Source organism: Carassius auratus, chromosome 5 (genome assembly GCF_003368295.1).
Source record: "Carassius auratus strain Wakin chromosome 5, ASM336829v1, whole genome shotgun sequence".
NCBI classification, from domain to species: domain Eukaryota; kingdom Metazoa; phylum Chordata; class Actinopteri; order Cypriniformes; family Cyprinidae; genus Carassius; species Carassius auratus.
In genome coordinates, this window is record NC_039247.1 from 26065812 (window position 1) to 26082073 (window position 16262).

A 16262-nucleotide genomic window follows, 5' to 3' on the forward strand; every position below is an offset into this window, starting at 1 on the left:
CAAATATGTTTGTGTATTTTGATATGACAAGACAAGAGAGGATGGAAATTTTCACTATTAGTCTTTTTTTTTTTTTTGCCAGAGCCGACTGTAATGTTTTTATCAGTGGTTTAGTCTCGTTCTGACGGCACCCATTCACTGGTGAACAAGTGATGTGACGCTACATTTCTTTTCTGATGAAGAAACAATCTCATCTACATTTTGGACCGCCTAATAAAATTTTCAACTTTAAACTTTGAACATTAATAGTGAAAATCCGACCTTAAAATAAAGCGACTAAAGAAAACTCAAAACTTTTCAGTTGTTTTAATAAAACAGGACAAGAACATTTAGTCCGATACAAAGCAAAAGGAGGTCTATGAGAAATGTGCTTTACAGTAGTGCACTCTTGACATAAGACAACAGACATATGTTCTGATTTAGGAGCGTCTGCATGGACATCCATGTCTCCTCCAGGTGTGCCGACACACTTTCTGCCTCCTCCATCAGTTCAGGCTGCTCTGCGATGAACCGAAGATGGAGCTGGAACAGGAAGACGACACGTTAAAGAGTTAAAAATTCTAATACCTTTACAGTCAAACACTCCAAACTGTTCTGTTACTTGATGTTGTTAAGATGTAATTAAATGAATGTTTATAAAGTGAATTCTTTTAACAGTATTTATAGTGTACAGTCCACGAAAGGTGTTGAACTATAAACCATAAAGGGAAAAGGTTTCATATACATTTGCTGCCATCTGCTGTTTAAAAAACAAACAAATCCAGTGTTTCCTATACAGCAAAATTACAACTTTCATGCATAATTTCTCTATGCATGTATAAATACTGTGACAAATTCATAACCAATTGGAACCAATTCACGTTTGTTGTAGCCCTTTTATAAATGACAAAAAATAGAACTTTTTAATTATAAATACTTATAAATAAATAAATAAATACATATAAATGTATATATTAAATCATGTTTTATATTAGTAAAACCATGTTCAATACATAATTAACATATTTACACAGATGGCTAAAAGTTTGGTAAAATTATGATTATTAAATGTTTTTGAGAGAAGCCTCTCATGCTCACTATAGCATTGATTTATTTGATCAAAAGTACAGCAAAAACTGTAATATTGTTAATTTTTAATATAATCTTAAAGGACTGTTTTCTATTTGAACATGCCTTTAAAAAAAAAAAGTCTCAAAAAGCTGAAAAGAGTTTTTGCTGCTTGATATTTTTGTGGAATAGCATTTATGTGAAATAGAATCTTTTCATAACATTATAAAATTTCTATACATTCAAAATACATTTTTACAGAATAATACTATACATTTATTATTATTATTATTGTACTACTAATTCCAACCTTTCATACCATAGTGTTTTACAGTTTGCATAAAAATATTAAGCATCAAAATCTGTTTTCAACCTAAAAATAAGAAATGCTTTTGAGCACAAAATCAGCATATATTAGAATGATTTCTGAAGGATCATGTGCCATATCAAAATATATTCAAATACATTAAAATGAATGAACTAAATTATACTTCTATTTACTGTATTTCTAAATAAATGAATGCAGCCTTTTATTTTATACTAAATTCAAAAATTGTTTATAGTACATTTTAATTTCCTGTGGAACTGCATTATCAAACATGAATTAATTTGTATCAAAAAACATGACCTTAATATTATATTCTACATATTTTATTCTTCTATATTCTAAATATTTAAGTTAAGGTGAAATAAAACAATTAATTAAATTAAAAACAGCATTCAACTGTCTTTGTTTGGAATGTGGATGATTTCTGTGGAACAGGGTTTTTAGATCAATATGATGTTAAACAGTGAACATGGGCTTCCCATCATGATTAGAAAGTAACAGTAACCAAGCAGCCTTGTCATGGCCGGTTGGGCCAGAAACCTGCAGTTCCTTCAAAAAAAGTCTTGTACTGGAACTAAAAGCTCAAACTATTGTGTTATAAAGTACATATGCATAAACATCAGCAGACCTTTAGGAACAATGCTAGGTAGGCTTGAGCCAGGTCGAAATCTCTTTTGGACTGAAGTATGCTGCTGATCATCTTAAGGAAGCTCTCCATAACTCGGACTTCTCCACCCAAATCTGGTGACAGGGCCCGAAGTTCAGTTTCAATGGCAGAGGGGCCTAACTCTCTCAACAGCTTTACTGGCTCCTCATCTATCAAGAGGAAACGGATGATTAACACAGCCATCATTCACATTACAAACACAAATTCAATAGAACAGCATCATTTCAAATGAAAGCATAAAGGGCTTACATGAGTTGTTGTCTAAAGCCTTCTCAAGCTGAAGATAGAACGAGGACTTCTGTGCCAACACTCCCAAGTTGACAATTTTAGACTGAAAAACAGAGAGACTTGTTTAAAATGTCATATATGTATATTATATTTAAATATACTTTAATTACATGCAAATAACAAATACAAACAGCAAACCTGTGAAATGTTTACAATTTAATATAACTTTCCTATTTTAATATACATCTTAAAAAGTTATTTTTTCAAAGCTGAAATTTCAGCAGCCACTCCAGCATACAGTGTCACATGATCCTTCAGAAATCGTTCTAATATCCTGTATCGAGGCTCAAGAAACATTTCTTATTATTATGAATACTGAGCGTAACAAACTAAAAATCTTTACTTTCACTAATAATCAATTTAAATAATCTGTACGGAATATTTTTATGCTTTTTTTTTCTCATGGTGGGTTAGGTAAAAATATAAACATGATATAAATCTATAAAATAAATAATGTTTTCTTATTTTTTCCACTCAATTTTTTTAACTACATTTATATGTATATTTATATGTGTGTATATATATATATATATTTTAACCATCAAAACACTGAAACCCCCTGATTTTTATTATCTTAAAATTAACAAATAAATTCCCAACAACAATAAATAGTACACTAAACTCGACAGAGACATTATCAAGAGCATGTACCTGATCCTCTGAGGGAGTGCTGGGGAGTGCAAACTGGGGCACCAGCCCTGGAATGGTGGGAATGAAGAAGGGTGCAGCTTTGGGCAATTTCGGAGGCTCTTTGGGTTTGTTCTTTTTCTGTAGATGCAGATTTTTATTTGATTTTAAAAGGTATGTAATGGCCTTTCAAACACATCACAGTTAAGCACAGACCACTGTTGTTATCACTATTTTTACACACACATACCTTGATGATGTCCAGGTGCAGCAGGTTCTTCCAGCGTGAGTCCGGAAGCAGAGAGAGTGTGATCAGATGCTCGTCCAGCTGTGCTGGTGAAATGTACTCATCCATCTCAGAGCTGTCAGCATCTAAAATGTCCTCCTCTTCTGTATCTGTTGACAAGCACACAATCAATGGGACTTAGTCTCAAGTTAAATGATTTCAAAGTTATAATCAATATAAAAATGTGTTGGCACCTCTGCTTGGGCAGGTGCCTGGCAGCATGATCACAGTCGGCTCGTAGTCTGCAGGTAGAGGGCGCAATGACACCATACTGCACAGTGTGTTGTTGGACCTAGAGAAAAACAGAAAGCAAGGCTGAATATGCAATATTTCATAAAGCAAAGTCTTTGAATCATGAAACTAAAAGCCAATGGTCATTACAGGCTATGTACTTCAGGCTAAATACAATAATGACTGAGTAGAAAAACACAAATCAAAGTTCCTCAGAAGTCCGATGTATCATATTTGATACATTTTAACATGATTATCCATGGATCACTTTTTACTTATGTTTACTTCATAAACAAGGTAGCACAGCAAAAAGACACGTACCACGATCAGATTAAATGTAAAAGTATGAACTATCAATCAGACGACATCAGAAGGTTTTAGTAGACTGTGTACAACAGGGTTTTAAAGTAAAGCTTTGATCATTTGAAAATCACCTATGATACAATAGGCTTTATAGGGTTAACATTTCTACAATACAAAATATGTAAAACGCAAATAGCAAATTTTATGTATGCAGTGAATACCTATTTGGCCTACAACAACAAAGCATACATTGCTTGGGTTCTGTATCCCAATGAACTCAACTTAACCTTATATTTCAAGCGTGAGTCACAGTAAGTCACTGCATTTTGTCTCATTTTTGACTGATCATTTTATCACACTGACAAGAGTTATGCATTTTCATAAGATGTGACATTTATGTATGTTTATGTTCTGCTGCCATGGAAAAGAGCAGCCTGAACATTTCTCAAAGCTTCTAATTTTGTGTTGTATGGAGAAAAAGAAATCATGGTTTGGAAACAAGGTAAGCACGAGTAAATGAACTAAAACTATTTATTCCTTTTTAAAAAAATGATGCCATTCATACAATCATTAGCAGATTAATGTCGCAACCTCAAGAACTCAACCCACGATACCTTTTCCCTGTTCAGTCATTAGCTAATTGTTTTCCAAAATTCTACTGTTCTACTGAAATAACTAATAGTAAAAACAAGAGTTGACAGAGACGGTATCTGCAAGGAAATCTCTTACCATAAGTAAATACCTAGACCATCGACATGTGAAGAGGCCAGGAAGTTCCCGGTAGGGGACATACTGAGACTGACGGCTGCTGCGTCTACCAGGAAACAGTCGACCAAACTATGAAAGACAACAAGAGAATGTGGAAGGGTATGAAAGTGTGAAAGGAAATCATTCAGTCACTCAGTTGGGCCATAGGGGACTTCATGGGCTAGAGGAATCCCCGTTAGACAAATGAAAATATATCCGACATACTAAATGTCACTACGGCCAAATCTTTGAAAGATAATAATTATCTCTGAATTTGGTTTTACTGGTTACTTTGAAAACGATCGGTGACTGAGTAAACAGAAAAGGTCATCACAAATATCTAACCAGTAAATAATATAGAAAGTGGAAAAGGTGTCACTGGACTGGCCTGGTCTTTCCCTCCTTCAAAAGGCTACTTTTGTGGGTTGTAGTAGATGCAATGATGCAATCTTACTTAGCACCCCAAGCATCACCTGTGACATAGATGTTACAAGACACGCACTTAAAGAATTTAGGTTTATGCCTGGGTTCTACAGTTACTTTCTTTTAGGCCAGACTGTCCCAATTGAAAAAATACAAAATAAAATAAACAAATAAAATGAAACATTTACTAACTTAATAAACACTACAAATGCCTATTTCAGTTCTCCTCACTCTACAAAAAAAAACAAAAAAAACTTTTAATTGAATTCTATTCAGAGAACTGGAATGAAAAATTATACAACCTTCAATTATAGTGGCATTCATTTTAACCAACAGCCTGAACATATTTATTTAAAGTGAAACTGAAACCTGCAATGATAATCTAAGCAACTTCCTCCATTAATAATAGGGTTGAGCTGAACATCCTTGGTTTACGCTTTAAACTTTATACCTGCCAGATGGAAGATCCCATGTTCTGATGGTGCAGTCCATAGACGCTGTAATCAGCCAACGTCCATCTGGACTAAACGTCTGGGCAAAAAGCATTCAGAAAACTTCATAAACACTTACTAATACACTTGTGTTCAACAAAGAAATGTGTGAATCTCAAATGGAATGTGTAAAACTTGTCCCTTTAGCTCACCATGTCGTTGATCTGCCCACGGTGTCCAGAGAATCTGCGGACAGTCCTCCTTGTCTCCATGTCTAGGATGTAAATGGTAAAATCATCCAGAGCGATGGCGAGCATTCCGCTGTTGGGAGAGATCAAGCAGAAATCAACTTTATTCAAACAATGTCATCTCTGGAAATGGCGTAAAATGATTTCCCTTCTCATGCACCCACTGTTGCCAGGTACATCCAGAATGTACTTAATCTACTTAAAATGAACGAAAATTCTGTCAAATCTAAAGGTTTTTCAACCTTGGACTTGGATCATTTTAAAACATTTCACTAAAATTGACATGAAATGGAACAGAATGGAATATAGAGTGAAGTACCTCAAAGTTCTGTCCTGGACCCTATTTTATTTAGTCTTTGCGTTACATTCATTTGAAATTTTGAGAGAAATAAAAACTATATACTTAATTCTTATAGCTAGTTATAGCAAATTTCAGTGATTTCAGCCATACTAACAATACTGACATATGGGTATCACAAAAATATAATTTTCACTGAGGGCGAATATTCAAAACAGAAACAATGTGATTTGTTCAAATGGTCTGATTAAATCAAAAAGTTTGATCTTTTCATGAATTTTCATGAACCTGTTATAATTATGCAGCAACTCATTAGCATTTTGTATGGTCTTTTATGAACTATTATTCATGCTAATATACACATAAATTACATTTGAATTATACGAATAGAATCACCAGTTGCTAATACATTCAGAAAGAAGCTTACAAGTTTTGACATTGTTAGTGACATTCGCTATGATAAAAATATCATCTGTAATCATGAGTGCAATGGTATGCCTTAAATCAACATTAATTTATGCTGAAGAGTCAAAGTCAAGTCAAAGCCCAGCTCCTATAAACAATGCTCTTGCATTTTCACGTCTCAACTGCTAATCTTGCATACCATGAAAATATGTTTTAATTTAGCTAAAAACCAAATGATGACCATCTCCATTTCATTCAATGATTTTGAAACTGAAAATTACTTTTTGGTCATTAATTTAATCTGCATTTCAAATGAAAAAGCGGGGAAATGAATGAATGTCTCTAATACCTCTCCCTGTGAAGCAGAGATGACGCTGGGGCAGCTGGCAGGCTGTGTGTATGTAACAGCTCCTTGGATCTGAACCTCCAGATTTTCAGAAGGCGATCTGCTCCCACACTAACAGTCAACTGGTTCAGAGCATCCACAGAGACCCCGCGAACAGCCCCTGCATGTGCTGCACACACACACACAAATGTCATTAAAATCAGAATGTACAAGGCATGTATTTCGCCAGAAATACAGATGTTTAACACACCCTTGTCCTCCCCATAATGTCCTCGATGAAAACCAGACTGCATGTTGTACACATCAATGTGTCCTGAAGACAGTGCAATCACTGCAAAGTTCCCGCAGGATGTGATATCAACAGCCTGGACAACATATGGCCCAAATGGGATTTGAAATCATCTGTTATAAAGCTAAATAATCATGTGAACACACATATTATCTACAAACTTACAGTTGCATGGACATTGAGGCTACGGTTCTTGTTGAAGCGTTCAGGTTCCAGCTTGTGAGCACCAATCGAACCTTTCTGGTAGTTCCATGTCGTGGTCACAAGGAAACCACGGTGGCATGCAATAATGCCATCCCAGTCACTCTGACGAGAAGTTTCTATACAAAATAGCATCAGCAGGTTTATAGACTTTACAGAGTCATGGATTTCAGTATTTTTTTTTATTTAGTTCTTTATAGGGTAATTCTAACACTGCTTTGGATATAAAGAGATCTATAAACTCAAGATTTAAACATTTTAAAGGGATAATTCATCCAACAAAAACAAAAAAAAGGGGTAAACCCTCATGTCTTTCCAAACAACATCTTCGGAAAACAAATGAACATATTTTTTAAGAAGTTCAATATTTTTAAGAATCCTAAACGTGTGCACTTCACACAATTGAGCTTCTGTTTATCATAATTGATGTGCTCTTTGTATGTCGGTTGTTTAATATTTGTATGTGAATAAAAGGCCATAATATATATGGAGAATTTAAATAGATCGCTCGATTCATATGGATTATTTCACAATGTATTTGTGTGCTTTTTGAAGATTGAAAATGTTGCTTGTGTGACTTTCAATGGATGGACAAAATTGATGAAAGAATATGAAAAATATCCTCATTTGTGTTACAAACATGAACAAAAGTTTAATGATGAGGGAAGGATGGCAGAACTTTCATTTTGGGGTGAACCAACCGATTTTAAAATGTAAACATAATTCAAAATAAAAATCACACCTGCAGCAAACCTGGTGATGGCTGGAAGTTTCGCCGTGTCATTCGTCAGGCCTTTCTTTTTAGCTCTCGTTTTGTTGAGGGTGCCTGTTGATTAACATGACTATTGAAGCCTTATACAGTGCAAATACTACATGAAGCAAAACAGAATAACACCAGTCTCCATAACGGGAAAATGCTCATCATTATGAGCTAAAAAAGTGCTATGTGCAGTGTTACACTGAAAATACTTTCTACTAATGTGAAAAGACAAGTAACTATTGTACATTTACATGCACTAACAAAAACATGCCAAGTAGTTATTACCGTGCCCCAAACTCTTGTTGAATCTTTCGTGAACAGTTGAAAATGACTGCAAAGTACCATCTTGACCTATAACGAGAAGATGACAAATTAACATCATTATGATTGAATACATTTGTCTACAATGATCTCCCTTGTCTACAATCCTTGATTTATGACAGTACCTGCACTAAGAATGTTTAAGCTGCTCTGGTCGTGGTGCCGAATCTTTGTTGGTGGGGCGCTGTGACCCGTCCGCTGTCTTAACAGACGGCCGTCTCCTCCGGCAACATCAAAAATCCACACCTACATCACACAAGCCATTGTTTACTGGCAATCAACACATTGGGATTCTATTAAGAGCTGCGCGATAAATGATATCATATCGAGATCATGATAAAATTTGTGTCAATAGCGATGATGAGCGCTTCACATTTTTACTCAGTATGGATTAATCTAACAGTCGATCACACAGCAGAAATAAACGTGACAACAGCCAGTCACTGTATGTCTGTGTGTGAATGAATGTCACAGTTTTCGTCTGATACACAAACTATAGCTCACTGTGTTTTCAGCATCTGCATCTCAATATATGAGGACAACAAAAGATGGAGTTTGTTTCTAGAGCCGCCCCTGATTTACATTTCAGAGAAAAAAATAGAGTAAAATATTGAAACGGAAACAATGTCAATCTTTCAAAATTAATGTTTGGTTTAAATTGAAGAAATTATGGCACAAATACACGTGACCCTGGACCAAAAAAAAAACAGTATTATGTCGCTGGGGTATATTTTTAGCAATAACCAAAACATGGTATGGATCAAAATTATATATTTTTCTTTTACGCAAAAAATCATTAAGATATTAAGATCATGTTTCATGAAGATGAAACCGTAAATATATCACAACCTAATTTTTGATTACTAATATGCATTGCTAAAAACTTTAAATGTGATTTTCTCAGTATTTTTATTTTTTTGCACCCTCAGTTTCCAGATTTTCAAATGGTTGTATCTAGGCCAAATATTGTCCTATCCTAACAAACCATGCATCAAAGGAAAGCTTATTTATTCAGCAGAAATTCAACCTAATGATTGGTTTTGTGGTCCAGGGTCACATATCACTATTGTAATTAGTAATTACCAAATTAATTGTCACCCCGTCCCGTATATGGGACGCCTACGTTGACTATACTATATTACAATCAAATCTAATCTAATCTTGACAAACTATATATCGTTGGAAAGGTCTAAGACTCCCAAATATATATTTTACCAATATTTTTTGGTAAAAATTATGTAGGAAAAGTAATAGACTAATTTATGACAAGAGTGCACCCTCAGAAATCTACATTACAAAAGGAGTTTTGACCTTTGTTTAAAAAAAAGACTTCTTCATTGCCTTTTTCTCTATCACTTTTTAGAAATCATCAGAAGTCATATATCACTTGAAAACATAAAATCTCAAAATTCATCCTTTAAAACCCATTTAAAAATCAGACATTGCATTACCATGTAAATGGCACATCAAAATCATGTTACGAATTTTTTTCAGTCATGAATTATAAAAATTTAGGTTTGTATCATGCACATTCAAGTCTATCTTCAAAAACATGAGTGACAGTTAACAGAAAAAACAAACAAAAAAAACGTATTAGATACATTTGTACTGAATCATAGCATTTAAGGGAAAATTGATTCCATGGTTCCCCAAAAGGTCTCTTACTCTATAGAGTTTAATAAGTTATGTTTACATTCATTCTCATAATCTAACAAACAAGTGTAAAGCATTTCCTTCCCCATTAATATAAATCGATATCTTATGATATGGAAAAAATACTGTGATAACATTTTTGGCCATATCACCCAACCCTAATAAAATCTGAATAATTCACATCATGCAAAAAAAACAAACCCGTATGGCATTGTCTGCTCCATTGGTGATCAGGAGCGGTTCGTTTTGAAGAAACGTGAGACCAGCGATGGCTGTTGTGTGAGCATCGCGCATCTGACTGACAAATTTCTTCTCCTCTAAATCCCACAGACCAATGTGTCCAATAGGACTGCCAGAAGCCATTATTGGATGTCCATCTGCATGGCAAGGACAAAGTAAGACAATACAATGGGAGCCGAAAAGTATAGTATAAACAAGGTATAATAGTATACACATCACCTGTCCTGAAAGATAAAGCTGTGACGGGACCCCAGTCTTGTTGGAACTTCATCAGTGTTTCATCGAATCTGATATTGTGAACGATGATCTGCCCAGACGCTAAACCCACACCCACAACATCTACAGCTGGAGTCTGAAGACAAACATTACACACTAGTAACCTCTGATCTATGAAAGTAGGGCTGGTTGATGGGTCATCCACCAACTGACTAATTGAGAGAGTTTTAACATGCATCTTTGTTAGTTCTGTGCAAAGGTTTTTTATATTCAGTGGTGAAATTAAATTAAAATAAAGAAAGTAATAGGACTAACCTGTTGAAGAACAGTAACAGCAGATGCCCATCCAGGAAATGTGAACAAGAGTTTGCTGGAGTAAGAAAAGCAGAATTCAGTTTCAATTTTTATCATCAAACAACATTTGCAGTAATACACTACATGTACCTCGACATAATTAACAAAGGTTGAGCCTCAAAAGTTCTGTTAAGAAATTCTAATAAATAAATATAATAATGTAGTGTAAATATATATAAATATATATATATATATATATATATATATATATATATATATATATATATATAGTTTCTATTTGAATCTTTAATAATAATTGAAATATTTTAACATTTCAATAATGTAATATAAAAAATTATTACAAAATTATAAAAAATGTTAAAAGTTATGTCTGAAATAGAACATTTCTGTAAAATTACGAAAGTCTTTACAGTCACTTTGGACAATTTAATGCATCTTTGTTCAATTAAAGCATTATTTATTTATTATTTTAAAAAGTAATCTACATCATAGCAGCATTTGGTGTGCTGGATTTAATTATGCTGACATTCATACTATTTTTGTAACTATAAAATTCTATGGTTATACAAAATGTGTTTACTGTAAAGTTTCTATAACCCATACAAATAATCAAAAATAATTTTTAAATTCCATAATTTAACTGTATATACACAAACTTCCTAAGTCACTTTAAACACCACAAATGTCATCAAGTACCCTCAACTTTCATCAGAAGTGCATACTTTGATTTGACGTTCCATAACTGTAGACTCCCTTGACTGCTTCCGAACAGGATTTTGTTCAGGTAGGTGCTCGGATGCATCAAAGCAGATACTTCAAATGATGCTTTGTCATATGAAATCTGCAGGTATGTGTCTGCAATGTGAAAAAGACGAAATATGTTACATGCACTGTGGAAATATCCTTGTTTCTTCTCCAAGAAAGAAATGTAAACCTAGCAAAAACAGTAACAAACCAACCCTCAGACTCCACATCCCAGATTATGACAACATTATCCTTGTCAACAGAAATCAGATGATCTCCGAAAGGCAACAGTAAGTGCACATCAGCTTGATGGCCTGTGTATGTGTGAACAACCTGGATGGCAAAAAGAAATATTAAAGCTTCAAACTAATTTTCATTTAATCGGAGTCAGTTATGCATCAATTTATGCTTTACCTCTTTGTTTTTTGCAAAAGCGGAGATAAGTTTTCCGTATGCAGCATAGACAAGCATACGATCTGCCGCCAGGGATGAAATGTCTTCTGGGAGGGCATTACCTACACAGGTGATTATTACAACTGTTTTGATCAAATGCATATGGGAACTATAATTGTTTGATCATGGATTCTCAGAAAATGCACTGTACTGTAAAATAAATGTACTGGACTGTACTTACTGACTGCAACGATTCCGAGTTTCTTCACCTGCCAGAAAAAAAGACGGGTTTATTTTATACTTCACTGAAACAATTATCATAAACTAATGAAACCCAATGTTTTATTACTTATAATTATTAACAGAGTGATTATATTAATATTACAACTAAACATGTTTTCTAACTTTAACACCTCCATATTTGGTTGTTTACTGTATCTAAAGCATGAGTTACACTTTTTTTTTTTTTTTTTTCAGCGGTCCTGTTACAGTAAAATTACAGAGTAATATTAATCAACAATGAATAGAGTTAAATTTGGTTTAGATGATTGTAACTACACAATTTACAGTTACTGCAGTGAGTAATAATTATAATGCATAAAAATGTGTTAAAAAAAAAAAAACGGTTACCAAAGTATGCATGAAATTAATCGGTTACTTTGAAAACATAGATTTCTAAACCAGTTTAATCAGTGTCAAAACTACTATTACTGTAACTGTACTACCCAAAAGTGAGAAGTTACACGGAGTTAAGTACCGATGTGGCTACTTTTTTTGGATGTGGTCTCACAGTACAACCTTTGGCAAAAAATTATAGAATCAGCACACTTTAAAGAAGCTCACACAAATGTTTTAATCACTAATCACAGATAAGACTCACAATTATTTTTGTTTAATAATCCACCATTCTGGTTATGTGAAACACACCTCAAATGAGATTAAATGACCTAAAGGGGAAAAAAAATATGTATATCAACTAGAGGAAAAAAATATGGAATAATCATTCAGGCGTGGACTTCACTAATGAAAAACAATATTCTTCATCAAGCTGGTTCCAGCTTTCTCAAATAGCAGTTGACAGATCAACTTTGCAAGAGTTTCTTTTCTATTTCCACCATGAATTTTACATACCATTCCATACCAAAAGTATCGCGATTCTCAGAAATGAAAAACGTCACGATTCCTACATTTATTAGTATCGATACTTCAAAGAATGACTGCGCTCCAGATTTGTAAGAGACGTAATTCATGTTGGTGTGTGCAACACATGCTTCCAGTGCCTCCCTATGGACGTCTGTGTTTTTTCTCCTCACGCAAGCAGCAAAAAAAGCACTACAGCGAGATGCTGCATTAGTGGCTTTACTAAACTGATTTGGCTTTACTAAAATGTGTGCATAATCGCATTAAATAGTTTAAATAAGTTGTTCAGATGAACAAAGCACCAGGTTTTCTTGAATAATTAACATTTTAATTGTTTGGTCAGACAGTTCATATATAATATTCACATTGAACGTGGAGTTATGTCCTTTATGCTAAATATGAAAACGAGCGTATCTGCACAGCACCTATAACTGTGCTTTGTATCTACTGATTGCTGATCGAGATTTACATGCTTGGCTCACTGACCCTGTATATTCATTCATTTCGCTCATAAACGAGATGTGTCAGTTCATTCAACTCGTTCACGAATGAGAAGATCTCTCGATCTCGTTCAGTGAAGGGCGTATGGGTTCACTACATTCAACAAATCACGTGCTCCGTCACATCTTGAGTAACTTTGACAGGATGAAACAGGTCACAGAGTTGTTCACGAGCAGCGCATGTGCTGCTAATCGCAGCAGCAGTTTTAATATTTTGGCTGCATCCGAAAACTGAAAAATGCTGCCTTCTCAGGTCGCTTTCCCTTGTAGGAAGGTATCAAGGCACGTCCAAAATCAATAGCTGCATCCGAAAACTTAGGCAGGATACATCTATGCTGCCTTCAATACCGGCCAGACGAAGTCATCTCAGGAGACAGGAAATGAAGCTAACTTTGATTTCGGACGTGCCTTGATGCCTTCCTACCTTGGAATGCGACCTCCGAAGGCAGCATTTTTCAGTTTTCGGATGCAGCCAGTGTCAGCTTCATTTCCTGTCTCCTGAGATGCCTTCGTCTGGCCAGTTTTTGAAGGCAGCATAGATGTACCCTTCGCTGCCTTCGATATCCCACAATCCTCTGCGTTCCATTCTGTGACAGTTAAGCCAAAAAATAAAGATGGCATCTGAATGTTGCCGTCGGTGGTCAGTTTGTGTGTAAATGTATGTTTCTGAACAACGTTTTCCACTTTTTATGTAATTTCTAGCGAGAAATTAATATAGCAGCAATGAAATATCCATTCAGTTATCACCAAAGCTCTCTATATTTTGCTGTTGATCATTAAACCATTACTCCACCTCAGAAGCCTGACCGAAATCCGTTTCATGAGGTGCCTTCGGGCAAAACCGATGCCTGCAAAGTCATGCCTGATTAGACAGCAAGGCAGCAAGTCACCTGCCTAAGTTTTCTGATGCAGTCTTTATGTGACATGACATCTGACGCATTGGCATGTGTTACTGACCAGTGACACATGCCAATTGCATCTGTGCGTCAGATGTCATGTTACATGTTAAAACTGCCTCTCTTTATTTCTTATAAAGTAAAAAAAAAAAACAAGTGTGGTGATTTCATAATTTTGCCAGGGGTTATCGCATTTTGAACATTTAAAATGTCGGTATTCTTTGACATATGATACATAAGTCTACATACCACAGTACTTTTTAATAGTGGCACACTGATGTATGTAATATATTTACACTGTTTTCCACAGTAGCCTACGTCTTTAAAGTTATGTAACGTTACCGATTTTTTCAAATGGCTCTCTAAAGAACTTCGCCGTTCGTTTATTCTGCACTTACATTATAGGTGTGGAAACACTGTCCGACAGCAGTGAGCACATAGAACTCTCTGTGTTTCTGATGGAAGCGAAGCACGTGCGCCAGATGATTCGAGTAAAGTCCCAGCGCCCTGAATCCAGAGAAGATCACGCTTCCTTTCTTTCCCGCAGACATATCGCTCATGTTCTTTCACTCGTGAAATCATAAACCTCACTGACTGTACACAAAATCCTGACAGATCTTTAATACCGTTTCCTCCACATTACTTTATCTGCATATGCAACCGCTGTTGTCAAACAGTGTTACACTAAACACGGTTCGTGTGGAAAAACTCTCGACAGCAGGTTCCTTTTCCTTAGCCGGTTGATAAACCAGCATCTATAGATGCTTTACCGGGGTTCCTACTCATCACATGTTGCTTTGTTGAAAGAGGTGTTATTGAATGAATTTAAGCGTATAATCTTTTACTGTCAAACTTTGTATAACATAATATATAGCTATTCTGTACATAGACTACACATAGAGAGTCTGTTAACTTAAAAAGAACAAATAAACACATTGACAGTGCATTGAACTTAAGACAAAACATTTTAAATATTTAATTTATTAACAAATATTTGAAAACAAAACATTCATGCTGTGCATATAGTGTACAATCATCCATACATTTCCAAACTGCTTGTCAGATTCAAGGTATTCTACAGTACATAGTCAACAATCAGCTTAGACTTTTTCTTCTTTTTTTTAAGTTGGAGTACCAGCTTTCGGCTTGGCTAAAACTTTCTTTGAAATAAATGCACACCAGCATCTCATGAAAGAGCTCACAGAGCAGTTCCTAGGGGATTGTACGGGGGGTTTATATGCACACTTCATCTAAAAAGAAAATGGCATGCATGTCATTTCTTGATAATTACAAATCTACACTGTAATAACAGCATTGTTAAATATATATATATATATATATATAAAAAAATGTTTTTGCTCTGAACGTTAACATTATTAGTAATTGTAATGTAGTAAATTTGTTCTTACGATGCTGTTTCTTATCATCACTTGTATTTTCTCCACCACTGAACAGTTTCCACCTGAAGCCCAGGAGAAGATGCACGAAATATTGCTTCTGTAACGCGTCTGTTAAAACAAAAGGTAAATGCAACATAGTCAATATTATAACTTCTATTCTCTTTTTCCACAGTATTTACTTATTTACTAGTAGTTTAACGTTTAACATGCACATAATATTTATGAACTGGTAAATTACTTACTATTGATGAACAGTTCAAATTATTAGCCTGGCAGGGAAAAAGGCATATTTATAAGATTAAACGAGGCCAATAAGCAAGAATTACAAAAAATGAAACATTAAAATATATACAAAAATACCAGCATAAAGACATACCACCAAAAGAGGATTTATTAAGTAAAGAGCCTCTTTTTGAGTAGTACGGAGGCATTCTGTCTTTTGATGTACTTGATTTGACCTGACGAAGTATAATGTGAGAACTACAAGCAACAACTCTGTGAGAGAAAAAAATCAAAAGT

The 16262-nt window shown here is 34.7% G+C and overlaps 1 protein-coding gene across 1 annotated transcript; it reads right to left on the reverse strand.

Annotated features, from left to right (window-relative positions):
- Positions 1-291: 291 nt before the first annotated feature.
- LOC113084049 (WD repeat-containing protein 36-like) lies at positions 292-15044 on the reverse strand. The gene is made up of 23 exons (XM_026254765.1): positions 14742-15044; positions 12049-12076; positions 11829-11929; positions 11630-11747; positions 11393-11525; positions 10671-10725; positions 10359-10491; positions 10101-10276; positions 8372-8492; positions 8211-8276; positions 7908-7991; positions 7130-7284; positions 6926-7040; positions 6679-6844; positions 5591-5699; positions 5399-5478; positions 4507-4614; positions 3438-3535; positions 3208-3353; positions 2982-3098; positions 2292-2373; positions 2004-2191; positions 292-522 (listed from the first exon to the last, which is right to left on the reverse strand). The coding sequence occupies exons 1-23, from the start codon at positions 14901-14903 to the stop codon at positions 373-375; spliced, it is 2691 nt and encodes an 896-aa protein (XP_026110550.1). The 5' UTR covers positions 14904-15044; the 3' UTR covers positions 292-372.
- Between the last annotated feature and the right edge of the window lie 1218 nt (positions 15045-16262).

What these genes read in the sequence shown, in the direction of transcription:
- LOC113084049 (XM_026254765.1), bottom strand. Translation starts at nt 14,903, where the DNA reads ATGAGCGATATGTCTGCGGGAAAGAAAGGAAGCGTGATCTTCTCTGGA. An exon ending in GCCTCAATGTCCATGCAACT is followed by an intron (nt 7,041 to 7,129) that starts GTAAGTTTGTAG and finishes TATGTTGTCCAG; the next exon opens with GCTGTTGATATCACATCCTG. An exon ending in AGGCACCTGCCCAAGCAGAG is followed by an intron (nt 3,354 to 3,437) that starts GTGCCAACACAT and finishes GCTTGTCAACAG; the next exon opens with ATACAGAAGAGGAGGACATT.